Below are 15,275 nucleotides of genomic sequence, written 5' to 3'. Positions count from 1 at the left end.
CCACCACAAATTTAGACTATTATATAGTAAGTAACACAGTACTAGTCATCCATGGATAAGAAAGTGAATGACTAAAACTCACCTATCCAGTGCCTGTCGAGCCAACTGTTTCAGTTTATTTTGCAGGGTTTTATCAGCAGTTTCATAAGACTTAAGAGAAAGAAAGAGACAGACCTTCTAAAGCATAATTATTTTTAAAATTTGGTTGATTCATAATATTTATAAGTAAAAAAATTTACAATGCACATTACATTTCTTGAAACTATGACTAAACAAAGACATACTTTCAAATGATATTTTGAAAGTATCATTTAAAATAATGTTGAAAACTTATCATTGAGGTAAACATTAAGGGCACTTAACATGGAAAGGTGCTAACTGGACTACAACTATACGACCACGGTGCCATGGAAGGTTGAGAGGCAGGAACCTCAGAAGACCACTGTGGACTCGGGTACTTAAAGAAATCAGCTAGGTATAGGTCCTGGCCAATAAAGCCAGTCCTCTGACCAATACTGAGAATACTCTCCAACCCTTCACCGCATTGTCCTATCAAATGCACTGCTCTGTTATGCGCTAGATGCCCCCTGCTAAAGCTAAGACTCCCAACCAGAGCTCCTCAGGGAGCAGTAAAAGCAACTCAGCATAAAAATTTTATGTTGCAAATTAATAAAGCCAATCAATCTTATTTTTTAGTACATGAATTTGGAAAAAATTTTTTTGTAAATTCTTCCTAAAATAAGTTAATTTTAGCTAACAAGGTATAAAAAGGGTTAAAAAGTAGTACCTGTAACTTTTAAAAAAAGCTTAATGATTCAAATATTGTCAAATTTTTTTAAACAAAATGTTAAAATCCATTTTTTTTTAATGAGGAGTAACATAAATGCATTTGTAATGCTAGAATAATTTTTGTCTTCAACCAGTTGTTAAGTAAAATTCACTGGTAAGGGAAGAAATTTCTTAGTATAATTCCACCAAATTTAACTTCTAGCCTCACATACGGTTTTTAGACAGAGATCCACAGCTTCTGTATATAATTCTATGGCATCTTCAACATTCTCTTTTTCATCTTCATCAAAAGCTTGTGTAACAAGGAAATGGGCACGCTCTAGATCCAACTGATGTTTTGATTTCAAAGGATCAACATTCTTTGACTGAACTAGGATACAGAAAAAAGCATATATAGAAAGAATATTACCTAAACATATCCAGAGAGCAATGTGCCATTTTAATACATTTAAGACATTCTTCACCAAAATTCAACTCCTTCATTTAAAACCCTTGGCAAAATAAAAAAAAGAAATCCTTAAAAACTAATTAGTTCTTTTCATCATCAATTTTAATTTCAAGGCCTAAAAAAATTTTTCCAATTGTTTAACTCATCATGCAATAGACATCAGCGACAATATTAGAAATGTATTATTTACTTTGAAACCTTTTTCCCTCTCTCCCTACCAATATTACCTTCATTTGAAAAATAAAACACAGGAATTCCTCCTCACACACACTTCCAAAAATAAACGAAAACTTGAAAAATGCTAAATCTAAAGGGACTCCAGTATGTTTTACAGTATTTACTTTTTTTTCTCTCAGTATAGATAATAATTGTCTATATAAAATATTCAGTGCAGATGATAAAGTTCCTGCCATGTTTCTTGTTTATCTAAGTCCAGAATAAACTATCATATATTTTTACTGCTCTTTCAAATAAGTGTCATTTGTTTTTAATATAAAAGTAAATACCTATAAGGGATTTGCATACAGAATATATAAAGATCTCTTATAACTCAACAAATAACCCAATTAAAAAATGGGCAAAGGATCTGAAGACATTTCTCCAAAGAAGATACAAAAATAGCCAATAAATACATAAAAAGATGCTCAACATCATTAGACATCAGGAAAATGCAAATCCAAACCACAATGAGATATCGCTTCAAACCCTTATTTAGGATGGCTAAAATTAAAAAGTCAGACAAAAACAAGTTTTTCTGAGGATGTGAAAAAAACTGGGAACCTCACACATTGCTGCTGGAATTATAAAATGGTGCTACTTTAGAAAAGTTTAACAGTTCGTTAAAAACTTAAACAGAGTTACCACATAGCTCAACAATTTCATGCTTAGGTATATTTCCAACAGAACTGAAAACATACACCCACACAAGAACTTACACAGAAATGGTCAAAGTAGCATTATTCGCAACAGCTAAAAAGTAGACACAGCCCAAATGCCCATCAAATGATGAATGGATAAACCAATGTGGTACATATTCATACAGTGGAATATTATTTGGTCATAAAGTACTAATATTTGCTGAAATATGGATGACCCTTGGAAACATGCTAAGTGAAAGAAGCTAGCGTCAAAAGATCATATATGTGATTCCATTTATACGAAATGTTCAGACTAGGCAAATCCACAGAGAGAGAAAACAGATTTGTGGTTGCCAGGGCCTGGGGGTGAGACTAGGGGTATGCATGGGGAGTGACTGCCAATGGAAATGGGATTTCTTTTTGGAGTGATGAAAATGTACTAAAATTAGATAGTGGCGATGGATGTACAACTCTGAGAATATACTAAACACTACTGTATATTTTAAGGGAGAATTTTCTAAAATGTGAATTATATCTCAATAAAGCTATTATTAAAAAAAGCTTCATTAACTACATTTTGCTCGTCTCTTAAAGGTATGTAGCAATGCTTTTTAAACATTTAACATTCATAACAATTCTGAAGTATGTACTAATCCCATTTATAAAATGAAGACACAAAAGTTTAAAAATGCTAAAATATGTAGCCCAGGTTTCTCATCTTTGACACTACTGACATTTTGGACTGGATAATCCTTTGTTGTGGGATGGTGAGCAATATCCCTACCGTCTACCCAACCAGATGCCAGTAACAACCTCCAGTTATAAAAACCAAGAAATCTCCCGAGATATTGCCAAATATACTTTGCAGGGTAAAACTGCTCCTAACTGAGAATGACTGAGGTTTCCTAGTTATCGGTGGCAGGGTAGGGACTCAACTCAGATATTTTAATTCCAAGTCTTCAGCTCTTTATATTACACAGATGATACTCAACTGTGTTGCCTTTTCCCATTCAAAAGTCAATTTATCTCTCAAGAGTCTCTTAACTGTCAACAGACTCTTTTAAAAACTGGGGATCTGAACAATATTTTATTTGCAAAAGAACTCTTAAAATAACAATAAATAAGAAAATATGTAATATGGAAACCATTTTATTCTCCATGGATTGTACCCCAATTGTTAAACAAAATGAGTCAAAAAAAAAAAAAATGACAAAACAATTAAAGGTATGTTATGCTTTAAAAAATCTTTTTTGAATCTTTTTTTGAACTTTACTTCTGTTTCACTGGCAAGTCTTTATTCTGTAAGAGATTAGAGCTATCACATTCTGATTTAACATTTACAAACAGCGATGCTTAGAGTTTACTTCCCAAGAAGTCAAACATAATTTTTTAAGTTTAGCTGTGTTTAAATACAGAGTTAGAATTTTTAAAAATCCTTTAGGAAAAAAAGGGTGAATCATGTATTTTCCTAAATGTTATAAGGAATACAGGGGTTTAAAGAGCCTAAGGCATAAGGTGTTTGAGTATGTGCACATACGAAGGGAAAGATGAAATTATTCTTCTGGTTACCAGGGTTTCTGTTTTTGAAACAGGATCACCATAACTCTGCCTTCTAGGGCATTCTGCTTCAACATTTGGTCTAACATGTTTCAGAAACAGATTATTATGATGGTTTAATGTTTATACTTTTATCTCTCCACACCAGATTAAGGCTTCCTGAGGGGATGGACCATCACTCAAGTTCTGTACTACACAGTACTTACCATAAAGCTCAAACATGAACTCAATAAAAGGTTGTTGAAACGAGGGGGGAAATATCTATGGAAAAAACAGGGAAATCATGGAACAAGTAAGCATAGAAGATGACTGTCCATACTTCAAAGAATTTTATTTGAAAACACGGTTTCTAAAACAAGGTAGGTTTTCTGATTATGGGACAGTTAAATTTAATAACTTCATTTACTTGGTTAAGAAAACGAAGTTTCTTTGAATTACACTGTATTTTGAATACATGAATCGGTATAACTTTGTATCAAGTGGGCCCTCATACACTGATACACTGGCCTTCATACACAATTCTGAGCACATCTTAAAGTGAACTACCCTGTTTAAGGAGATTGTCATTAACAAAAAATCTGATTATTAAGTCTACTTTATCCTAACTATGTGCTTACAACTTCTCATACCTATTCAGATGTTAAGTGGAAAGCACTGAATGAGTGGTGGAAAGTAGCACAAAGTCCATTAGGCAACGCTCAATAAGTTAAGATTTCTCTAAGCTGCTTAGAATATTTTTCAGTAACAGAAAAAATGCATTAAAAAGAGCCTCTGTGAACCTCTTTTGTTGCTCAGATGTGGCCTCTTTCTCTCAGCCAACTCTGCAAATAAACTCACTACCCTCCACCCTACGTGGGACATGAATACCAGGGATGAGCCTGGTTGTGGGATTGAGAACGCCTTCTTGACCAAAAGGGGGAAAAGAAATAAATAAAATAAAGTTTCAGTGGCTGAGCGATAGCAAATAGAGTCAAGAGGTCATTCTGGAGGTTATTCTTCTGCATTATACAGATATTCCATTTTTAGTTTCTAGTGTATTAGAATAGCTAGAAGGAAATATCTGAATCTGTTGAACTGCAATCCAGTAGACTTGATTCTTGAAGATAGCTTTTATCATTTGCCAATGTGATTGTGAAAAGCTTGTGACTGACACTCCCTTTACCCAGTCTATGGGCAGATGAGTAATAAAATGATGACAAAAAATACATAAATAATAGGAGGGATATGGGGTATGGGATGGTTTGGGTATTCTTTTTTTATTTTTTTCTTTATTTTGGAGTAATGGAAATGTTCTAAAATTGATTGTGGCAATGAATGCACAAATATATGATGATACTGTGAATCACTGACTATATACTTTGGATGGATTATATGGTATATGAATATAACTCAATGAAATTGCATCAAAAATAGCCTCTAGGAAGAAATAATGCAATTCTGAAACAAAATGTCAATAGGCAACAATTTTCTTTTCTACTCATGTGAACAGCAGATTTTGACATGAACCACTTACCTCAAATTAACAAAACTGTTATCATTAAACCTGTGTATAATGTCTATCATAGCACTTGCCATGCTGCTTATTAAAATACAAGTTGTTCCAGGTCTCTGTTTCTTTTCCAAGAATGGTTTAAAAAAAAAAGAGGTTAGCCAAGGTCTTGAGGTGAAAAAGACTTGGGTAGAAGAGACAGTGAACCTACTGCTGAAGTCTTTAAACACTGAAGTGGAGTAATCACTTATTATTTTTTTCTTTCCTTTTTTAATTCAATTTTATTGGGATATATTCACATATCATGCAGTCATACAAAGCGTACATTCAATTGCTCACAGTACCATTATATAGTTGAATCCCTTATTTTTAATATCAGGAAAGGACATATGCAGATACTTAAAAAGCAGATTCTAACAGGATCCAAATTCCAACTGCCAATGACAAATTGTCTGCAAAATCACTATGGGCCTCTGGGACATTAGGAGACTGGATTATATAACTGCTAAGATTCTTCTTAGTAATTTATCATTTATTTCTATATTATGATTATTAAAGATGTGATTAGCAAAAGGGGAATGAGCAGCAAGAGAGTGAGGATTATGATCCAGAGATGAAGATAAAAAGGAGAAAAAAATAAGATGTGATGAGAGAGAAGAAAAGAAAAATACAGTGAAAAGTTTAATAGTCCTTTACTAACCTGCTGAATGCAGAGCTTGAACTCTTTCCAGATACTCATTTATTTTTTCTTGAATATGTTCCAGGCTTGATCCTGCCATCTCAGCATAAATTAACGCTTGTGCAGCTTCCTGAAAATACAGAAGGATTTAAAGGAATCCAATAGATGTGTAACAATCTGAATTTTCTTTACTACTTTCTAATTCAAAATGGTTTTCACAAAGCAAGAAAGTCTGAATAAACTTTAAAATAACAGCAATATTCTCCATAAAATATATGAGTTATATAACCCTCCAATACCTTTTCTTCAGTTCTTAATGCTCTCAATTTCTCATACTGTTGAAAATTTATGAATTTGAGTATGAGGAATTATAAACATTTCTTTAGAATAGTTGTGGTTTACATGTTTTCTGGTTCTCTTATGCAATAGCTCAGGCTTAAAAATATACATTTTGCAAAGGCGAACTGAGCCTTAAAAACATTAAAACAAATAATAATATTAAAGGTTAAAGATCTCACAGTGGAAGGAAAAGATTTTTCTCCAGCAGAAAATAAGACTGTTGGAGAGTGACCACTTTAAAGCAGATTTCAATTACATGAAATAAACTTATTTTAATTAAGAAAACCTGGATTCTTCCCTATATAGGGCCAGTTATCCTATGGCAAGTGAAGAAGAGCTTCCATTCTCCTCAAAAACATTCTGGGAAGTTTACCAACACTACCACCTAGAAGGACCAGAGAAAAGACCTCATGCCTAACTGACTGTATGGATCCAAAGAAACCACCTACTGAACATCACTTTTTTTTTTTTTAATCTTCATTTTATTGAGATATATTCATATACCACGCAGTCAAACAAAACAAATCGTACTTTCGATTGTTCACAGTACCATTACATAGTTGTACATTCATCAACCAAATCAATCCCTGACACCTTCATTAGCACACACACAAGAATAACAAGATTAATAATTAGAGTGAAAAAGAGCAATTGAAGTAAAAAAGAACACTGGGTACCTTTGTCTGTTTGTTTCCTTCCCCTATTTTTCTACTCATCCATCCATAAACTAGACAAAGTGGAGTGTGGTCCTTATGGCTTTCCCAATCCCACTGTCACCCCTCATAAGCTACATTTTTATACAACTGTCTTCGAGATTCATGGGTTCTGGGTTGTAGTTTGATAGTTTCAGGTATCCACCACCAGCTACCCCAATTCTTTAGAACCTAAAAAGGGTTGTCTAAAGTGTGCGTAAGAGTGCCCACCAGAGTGACCTCTCGGCTCCTTTTGGATTCTCTCTGCCACTGAAGCTTATTTCATTTCCTTTCACATCCCCCTTTTGGTCAAGAAGACTGAACATCACTTTTGAATCTAGTTACTCTTGGAATTGTTTTATTGGACCAAAAAATATCAGTAAAAAGAGTGCAATATTGACCCAAATGGAAATTCAGCCTAAAGTCTATAGGGTAGAAAGGATACTTACTCAGATTTTGTAATTCAGGTATTTCAGAGGAGGAAATACAATTTTATATGTGACCATTATAGTATTTTATGTACCATATTTATCTAAATACATTATAACTACTCTTAACTTCAATAAACTGAATGTAATATATAAATATGTTACTCCTTCAATTATCATGTATTTTCAAGGAATTATCTTGCTTAAAAGAAATCAAGTTCTGAAATTATTGGTATGAATTTTACCTTACTCATTTCATTTATACTCAAAAGTGACTATCACTTAAGGAATCCTTTATAGAACAATATCAGGACAGAAAACACTAAATGTCTGATAAAGTTCACATAAATAGTTCCTAGACGTACAACCACTTTCTTAAGGATGAAAAATTCTTCCTAAGTGACATGTATGTGATCCCATGGAAAAACAAGAAGCATTGCACAGTGCTTTAGGCACTATTTAAACCTATTAACTTATAGTTGTCAAAGTTATTTCACAAAACTAATATAGTTTTATTTTTAAAGAGATCTCTCCTTGTGAGAATATCAAAAAAAAGTCCAAAACAAATGATTCTGAAACACACTGAAAGTCTCTGATACAAAGTGGATTATAAAATGAAGGCAATAAAATACTAATCTGAGAAAAGCAAATCACACATTACTTATAATATATACTTTTATGGAAAAAATTATTACCACTGTATTCATTATCAAAGTCTAACATTCTTTCTAAAAGTAAAGGTGACAGTATCACTAGGGTACAGCTATCTCTACAAGGACGTGGAGGGCCTGGCTAGAGCTGGAGGGGTGTATCTGCAAACCCTCAGGATGGAAGACCCGAAGGTAAATGATACAGCAACCCTGCCTCCAGTAACTCGACCAAAAGAAATATCAAGGAAGTGTGCAAAGCATTAACTATAAGGGTAAGATATAAATGTACTACTGCTTACAATGCTGAAAAAAAACAGAATGAAGCAGAATGCACAGAAGATGTAAATAAATGATGGCACATTCACATAATGGAATATATTCAGCTATTAGAATATTATAGGAGTAAACCTAGCGAGTTGGAAAAACGTTCAAATGAAAAGAGCAGGTTAAAAATAGTATAAACATACTCGCCAAAGTTTGGTAAATACATACATATATATATATATATACACACAAAAAAAAAAAGCAATCACAAAGCTACACATCAAATGCCACATAAAGTTTTCAATATTTTTACTTTCTTTTTAATATTTCTTACTTTAATATATTAACTTACATTATTTTGGTATCTTTCACAGACCATTTTCTCTACTCACAAAACAGAGCCAAATGTCAGTAAGGATTAACTACTAACTACCCAAACCTGCCGCCATAAGCAGATCAAATGGTGGGCATCTGCCAGCCGACTAAAATGAGAGAAGTGGTCACTCCAAAGCCCCAGTCAAACCTTTCCAGTCCCAGGAGGCCAGGCAGGCGTGGGATGTATTTGGCCCAGGTCACCCCTCGCCTCTGAGACCGCACTGAAGAGGAGGAAGAGGAGAGGAGGAAAAGGAGGAGAAACCAAAGACCAAGTGGGCCTGCGTCGACTCGGCACCTGGACCCCGCCCTTGACCTCAGGCCCCTGACTAACTCCGATTCGGATGATGGCTGCAGACATAAGCGGCAGCCCCCGGCCCTACCTTGTAGTAAAACACTGCTTCTGAGTAGCGACCTTCGTGGTCACGCTGCACCGCCAGCCGGGCGAACTGCACCGCGTCCCGCTCCAGTGCCGTCGCGTCCATGGCGCCAAACCCGTTTCGTGTGAGGGAGGCCCTGACCGCGGCAAGCCCGGAAGCTGAGGCAAGGGCTTTGAAGCGCCGCGGAAACTGGAGGAAAGTTTACTTTCGGTGGCTAGAGTTGGGAAGCAGGCCTTGCAGGATCCACCACCGCTCCGCTCCCGGTCAGCGCGGTCTGAGATTCCAGCCCACGGGGAAGCCCAGCCGCGGCTAGCGCGGCCTTCGCCCCGCCCACCGGCCGCAACACGCAAGCGCAACCTGGCCCTCGAGCGTTTCTGTGAAGCTTGGGACAGCACAGGCTCCGCTAGCCGAGGTGCGCTGGGAGGTGGGCGGGGTGGGATCCGAAGCAGGCTAGCCGGCGCGCACGTGACCGCCGCGGCGCCAGGGATTGGGCAGCCGAAAGAGGTGTCACGTCCGAGCTGCGGACGTTTCCGCCGTCTGCGTGGAGGTGGTAGTGCTCGCGGCGGCTGTTTCTGTTGACACTTTTGGGGGGAGGGGAAGACGTGTCTTACGGAGCTTTTCCTCCACTAAGTGAGGAGAGTAGGCGTGAAGAAGCGAGGACGAGCACCTCCCAACATCATATGGATTGATTAAAAAAATTAGGGTCCTGAAGTGAGGCTATAAGGTTCTTTTTAGAAACTCTTTAACCGCATTTATTTTCCACACATATGCCCTATGTACAGTATTATTGAATTAACAAACAAAATATACTTTGATTTCTACTTATCCTTAGGTTGAATATGATGCAGTTGTCATTAAATGTTTAACTTGGTGATTATTTGATCAGTATCTTCCTCTTTCTCGTATATGTGGAACAACATGGATGAAATGCAAAAAACATGCTGAATCAAAGAAACATACTGTATGATCCCATTTATAAGAAATACTGGGAAAGACAAATATCAGTAGTGATAGAAAGCAGATCAGTGAGCCTTTGGGGTGATGGAAATGTTTTATCTCTTGATGGCAGCGGTGTCAAAATGTATTCGTTTGTCAGAATTCATCCAACTGTACACTTTAAATGTATCCATTTCATTTTTGTAAATTATACCTCGATAAAATTCTTTAAAAAGTCTATTGGCCTAGATTTAAATGGGACTTCCCACTCCTTTCTTCAAGCTACTTAATTTCTTTAATTCTTCCTCACATTTGGAGAAGTTAGTAATAATAACTATCTTACTTGGCTGTTGTAAAGAACATGTACAGAATTTGACTCTGCCTGGCCAAAGTCGGTTCTCAGTGTTTACTACCGGGATGAAGCAGGGATGGTTTCTATCTTAACCAGTTTTATACCAGCATTGGGCACAAGCTTTGGTCCAGAGCAGGTGCTTAACCAATATTTTTAAATGTTGAATGAGTGAGCTCCCCTACTTAAGTATATTTTATGGTTTCTCCCCAAATCTTGCTTCTGAAGAGTGAAATCTCAATCCTTTGGCCAAGGGTAGTGTCAGACCCCAGAAAGAAGAGTCTAACATATAGAAGGAATGTCTGATCCAGGGCCCTGCTGCTTATCTCGTAGATACCAGGTGCACCATAAACTAAGGGTTGAAGGCTGTTTTAGAAATCCCAGTCATAGCGGCACCTAGACCCCAGGGGATGGACAAGGCAAGATCAGATATGCCCATAGGATGAACAATCACAAACAAGCCAAAAGGCCTGCTTCCTCCACATAAATAACACAGCTACATTTCAAAGAAGAATAATGCTCAGAACCCTAGCAACCAATCAGCCCAGAAATTGATAAGCACTCACCCAGTCAAGGCACAGAACACACACTCAGCAGGCACCCTTCCTCCCCAACACCCTTCCATCCCCAAATGGGTTTTTCCTTTAAAAAAATGCTGCTCTCAGAGAGCTGGAGCCATTTTCTTTCTTTTTTCTTTTCTGCTGGCTCTCACCTGCTTTCTTTCTCTAATAAACCTTAAACTCTCTACTTAAACCATGACTCGCTGCATTGTGTGGATTCCTGAACAACTCCAACCTAAAAAGTAGGTCCATAAGAATATTAGCTCAGGACGTATTCTCAAAGTGTTTCTAGTCGCTGCTTTCTACAAACTGATTACGGCAGCAGACTGATTGTAGTTTTACTTACTTCTACCAGGATTCTTATGTCTAATATTCCTTTTCTCATCACAGCTTATGGAATTTCTAGTCCATCTTGAAGGAAGTCTTTCCCAGCGCTCCCAGGTAGTTGTGATCTCTTCCTGTATGTATTCATTTATTCCTTATACATTTAATCCTTATTCCTTATGCACTTACTCAGTGAACACTGAATGCCTTCTTTGTACCAGGCATAGAGCTAGACATTGAAAATACATAGACAAATGAGAGAGAAAAAGAAAGACAGAGAGAGGGAGAGGACAGGGGAAAAGTAAATTGAAACTTTAAAATGTCTATAATCTTAACAAATTTGAGCCTTCCAATCCATGAACATAGTAAATCCCTGAATTTATTTAGTTCTTCATTAGTTTCTCACAGCAGTATTTTGTATTTTTCAATGTATGGGTCTTGCATGTCTTTTGACAAATTTAACTGTAAACATTTCATATTTTTGATGCTATTTTAAATAATATTGATTGCTTATTTAATTTGAATTTCTAATTGTTTGTTGCTAGGTAGAAACAGAACTGATATTTGTGTATTGATCTTGTATCCTGCAATTATGAATTATCCCCCAAACCTTGAGGGTTTGATAGTGGAGCCTCATGACAGGCTATCTCTCTGAATTTCTGCCAGAGACGTGCAATTGCACCTCCACTTTAGGCCAGGTCTGTGACATTTCATGCTGTAGAATTTCTCCAATGTTAAGAACATTGGTTGGTCAAAATGCTCTCATCTTGCAATATCGGAAGCCACCCACATGGAGAGCTGGGGCAGACCCAGAAAGAAGGATGAGCTTGAGAAGACACTGGTCAGCACACATTACCATGGTCAGGCAGACCTTGCTGTTGATTGTTGAATGAATCCCTTGGCTCCCTTCCTACAAATAGCTTCATAATCAGAAGAAGCAAAGCAGAGTTGTGAAATTCAGACTTGCAGGGGGCTTGGTGGAAATAGCTCTGCCCTGGGACTTAGCCACGATAGGCAGAAAAGAATGTATTATTATTATTACTCTTTTTAAAGTTGCCACTGGTGAGGATAATTGATTACTTCATTTGACAAATATTAAGAATTCTGTTGGCCAGACACTGGGGATTAAAACAAAATGATCAAAACAGCTCACTCTGTAGTGAGCAAGACACACATAAGCCAACATTAAAACATCATGTGATAATTGCTCAGAGACAGATGAGTCAGGGGCTGGGAGGGCCAGAGGAGCAGCATCTAAACCAGGCTGTGTTTGGGGAGTCAAATACATGGTCCCAGTAGAAGGGATGCTTGCACTGAGCCCCAAGGTCAGAACAAGAGCAACGTAGGAGAGAAAGACAGAGATGTTTCAGGCTCCACTAGAGGCAGGCAAGAGCCCAGTGGATTGAGAGTCATAGGGTGTAGCTGTGGGGAAGTGATGCAAAAGGAGACTTGAGAGCACTGGGTCTCACCCTTTAGCTGTTTCAGAATCACCTCGGGTGTGTGTTTATAAACAGATTGCTGGGTACAGCCCCCAGGGTTTCTGATGCGCTTCATCTGGGTGGGGCCCTGGAATTTGCATTTCTGGCGGGCTCTGACAGTTGATGCTGATGCTGCTGGTCCGGAGACACCCTTTGAGAACCACTGCTCTTGCTTTAGAAGGGAGGCGTGGAAAGCTCCAGGTCTGTTTCCAACCATGGGGCCATGAAGTCCCAGCACTCAGAGAGAGTGGTTCATGTTAATGAGAACAGAGGCAGGGGTGATATGTTAAAGATATATACTATGAAGCTTAAGGCAACCACTAAAATAACAATAAAAAAAGTTACAGGTAATAAGTCAACCAATGAGATAAAATTGAAAAAAAAATTTAGCCCAAATGAAAGAAAAAAGAGAAAATAAAGGGAACAAACAAAAGATGAGAGAAATAGAACAAAAATAGCAAAATGGTGGATTTAAACCTGACCCTATCAATAATCACATTAAACTTAAATGGTCTACACACCCAATTAAAAGGCAGAGATTGTCAGGTTGGGTATAGAAGCAAGACTCATCTACATGTTGCCTAAAATAAATACACTTTGAAGAAAAAGAAAAAGATTAAACATAAAAGAACGAAAAGAGATATGTCATGCTAACACTAATCAAAAGAAAGCTGGAGTGGCCATATTGATATCAAAGTAGATTTCTGAGCAAAGATTCTTATCAGGAATAAACAAGGTCATTTTACAGGGATACAGTGTTAATTAATCAAGAGGACATAATAATTGTGAACATTTATGTAGCTAAGAACAGCTTCAAAATACATGAAGCAAAAACAACTGAAAGGAGAAATGGACAAAACCACGATCATAGTTGGAGATTTCAATACTTCTCCCAGTAATTGATAGTATAAGTAGATAAAAAAATTGATCTAATTGTCAAACAAATTGATCTAATTGATATTTATAGAGCACTCACTTAAAAACAACAAATTATACCTTCTTTCCAAGTACACATCAATCATTTACCAAGATAGACCATATTGTAGGACATAAAACAATTCTCAATTTTAAAAAGATTCAAGTCATTCTAAGTACGTTTCCTGACCATTTTGGAATTAAGTAAGAAATTAGCAACAGTAAGAGTTTGGAAAATCTTATTCAGAAACTAAAAAACACACTTCTGAAAAACCCATGTATCAAAGAAGAAATAAAAGGGAGAAATTAGAAAGTATTTGAAACTAAATTAAAATGACATCAGTAGGAAAATTTGTAGCAATGAACCCCTATATTAGGAAAGAAGAAAGGGCTCAACTCAGTGACTGTAACTTCTACTCTAAGAATGGAAAAGGTAGAACAAATTAAATTGAAAGTAAGCAGGATATCTGAGAGGAAATCAATGAAGTAGAAAACCAAAACAATAGAGAAAACCAATGGAAACAAAAGCTGCTTCTTTGAGTAGATCAATAAAATTGATAAGAATAAAAAGAGAGGAGACACATGACTGCAGTGTTTTAAAACAGAGGGTGATATGATTTCAATTTTCACACATCTCTCTGGCAGCTATAGAGAACGGATTGTAGAGAGTTGAGAGTGGCAGCAGGGAGGTCAGTGTGGAAGCTGGAGAGAGCATCCTGATGAGGCTGAGAAGGTTGGACTAGGTTAAGAGCAGTAGATTTTGATGAAAATGAAAAGTCAGAATCTGTTTTTTTATTAATTACTTTTTTGGTATATTGTCTTTGTTATATTAAAGGAAGCATAATACAATGTTTCTGTTAATTATAGTCTCTAGTTTGCATTGATTGTATTTTCCCCCCAACACCACCCTATTTTTAACACCTTGCAATGTTGACATTCATTTGTTCTACCTCGTTTAAAAACATATTTGTACCTTTTATTACAATCATTGAGCATCCTAGGTTTCTCTGAGTTATACAGTCCCAGTCTTTATCTTTCCTCTGTTGTTCTGGTGTCCCACATAGTCCTAACCTTCCTCTTTCAACCATACTCACAGTCATCTTTGTTCAGTGTACTTACATTGCTGTGCTACTATCTCCCAAAAGTGTTTTCCAAACCTCTCACTCCTGTCTTTTCCTTTCTGTCTGCAGTGCTTCCTTTAGTGCTGCCTGTAAAGCAGGTATCTTGTTCACAAATTCTGTCATTGTCTGCTTGTCAGAGAACATTTTAAGCTCTCCCTAATATTTGAAGAATAGTTTTGCCAGATACAGGATTCTTGGTTGGTGGGTTTTCTCTTTCAGTATCTTAAATATATCACCCCACTTCCTTCTTGCCTCCATGGTTTCTATTGAGAAATCTGCAAATAGTCTTATCAAGCTTCCTTTGTATGTGATGGATTGCTTTTCTCTTGTTGCTTTCAGGATTCTCTCTTTATCTTTGATGTTTGATAATCTAATTATTAAGTGTCTTGGTGTAGGCCTATTCAGATCTATTCTGTTTGGGGTATGCTGTGTTTCTTGGATCTGTAATTTTATGTCTTTCATAAGAGACGGGAAATTTTTGTTGATTATTTCCTCTATTATTGCTTCTGTCCCTTTTCCCTTCTCTTCTCCTTCTGGGCCACCCATGATATGTACATTCCTGCATTTCATTTTGTCCTTAAGTTCCTGGAGACATTGCTCATATTTTTCCATTCTTTCCTCTATTTGTTCTTTTGTGTATAGGCTTTC

At 36.8% G+C, this 15,275-nt stretch overlaps 1 protein-coding gene across 3 annotated transcripts in view; it reads right to left on the bottom strand.

Moving 5' to 3' along the window:
- Positions 1–9,359, bottom strand: part of CAPN7 (calpain 7) — a 53,205-nt gene extending 43,846 nt beyond the window's left edge. The window contains exons 1-5 of one of the 3 annotated variants that reach the window (XM_037845141.1): positions 8,948–9,356; positions 5,841–5,949; positions 3,858–3,912; positions 1,002–1,159; positions 83–150 (exon numbers count right to left, since the gene is read on the bottom strand). In XM_037845141.1, coding sequence (XP_037701069.1) covers positions 83–150; positions 1,002–1,159; positions 3,858–3,912; positions 5,841–5,879 — 320 coding nt within the window. In that variant the 5' untranslated portion in view covers positions 5,880–5,949; positions 8,948–9,356. Of the gene's footprint in view, positions 1–82; positions 151–1,001; positions 1,160–3,857; positions 3,913–5,840; positions 5,950–8,947 lie in introns of all 3 variants that reach the window. The other 2 variants (XM_037845149.1, XM_037845132.1) reach the window with 2 other exon arrangements.
- Between the last annotated feature and the right edge of the window lie 5,916 nt (positions 9,360–15,275).

This window comes from Choloepus didactylus, chromosome 1 (assembly GCF_015220235.1).
Source record: "Choloepus didactylus isolate mChoDid1 chromosome 1, mChoDid1.pri, whole genome shotgun sequence".
NCBI lineage: Eukaryota > Metazoa > Chordata > Mammalia > Pilosa > Megalonychidae > Choloepus > Choloepus didactylus.
Note: the sequence above shows the minus strand (reverse complement) of the source record. Positions and strands in the feature narration are given on the sequence as shown.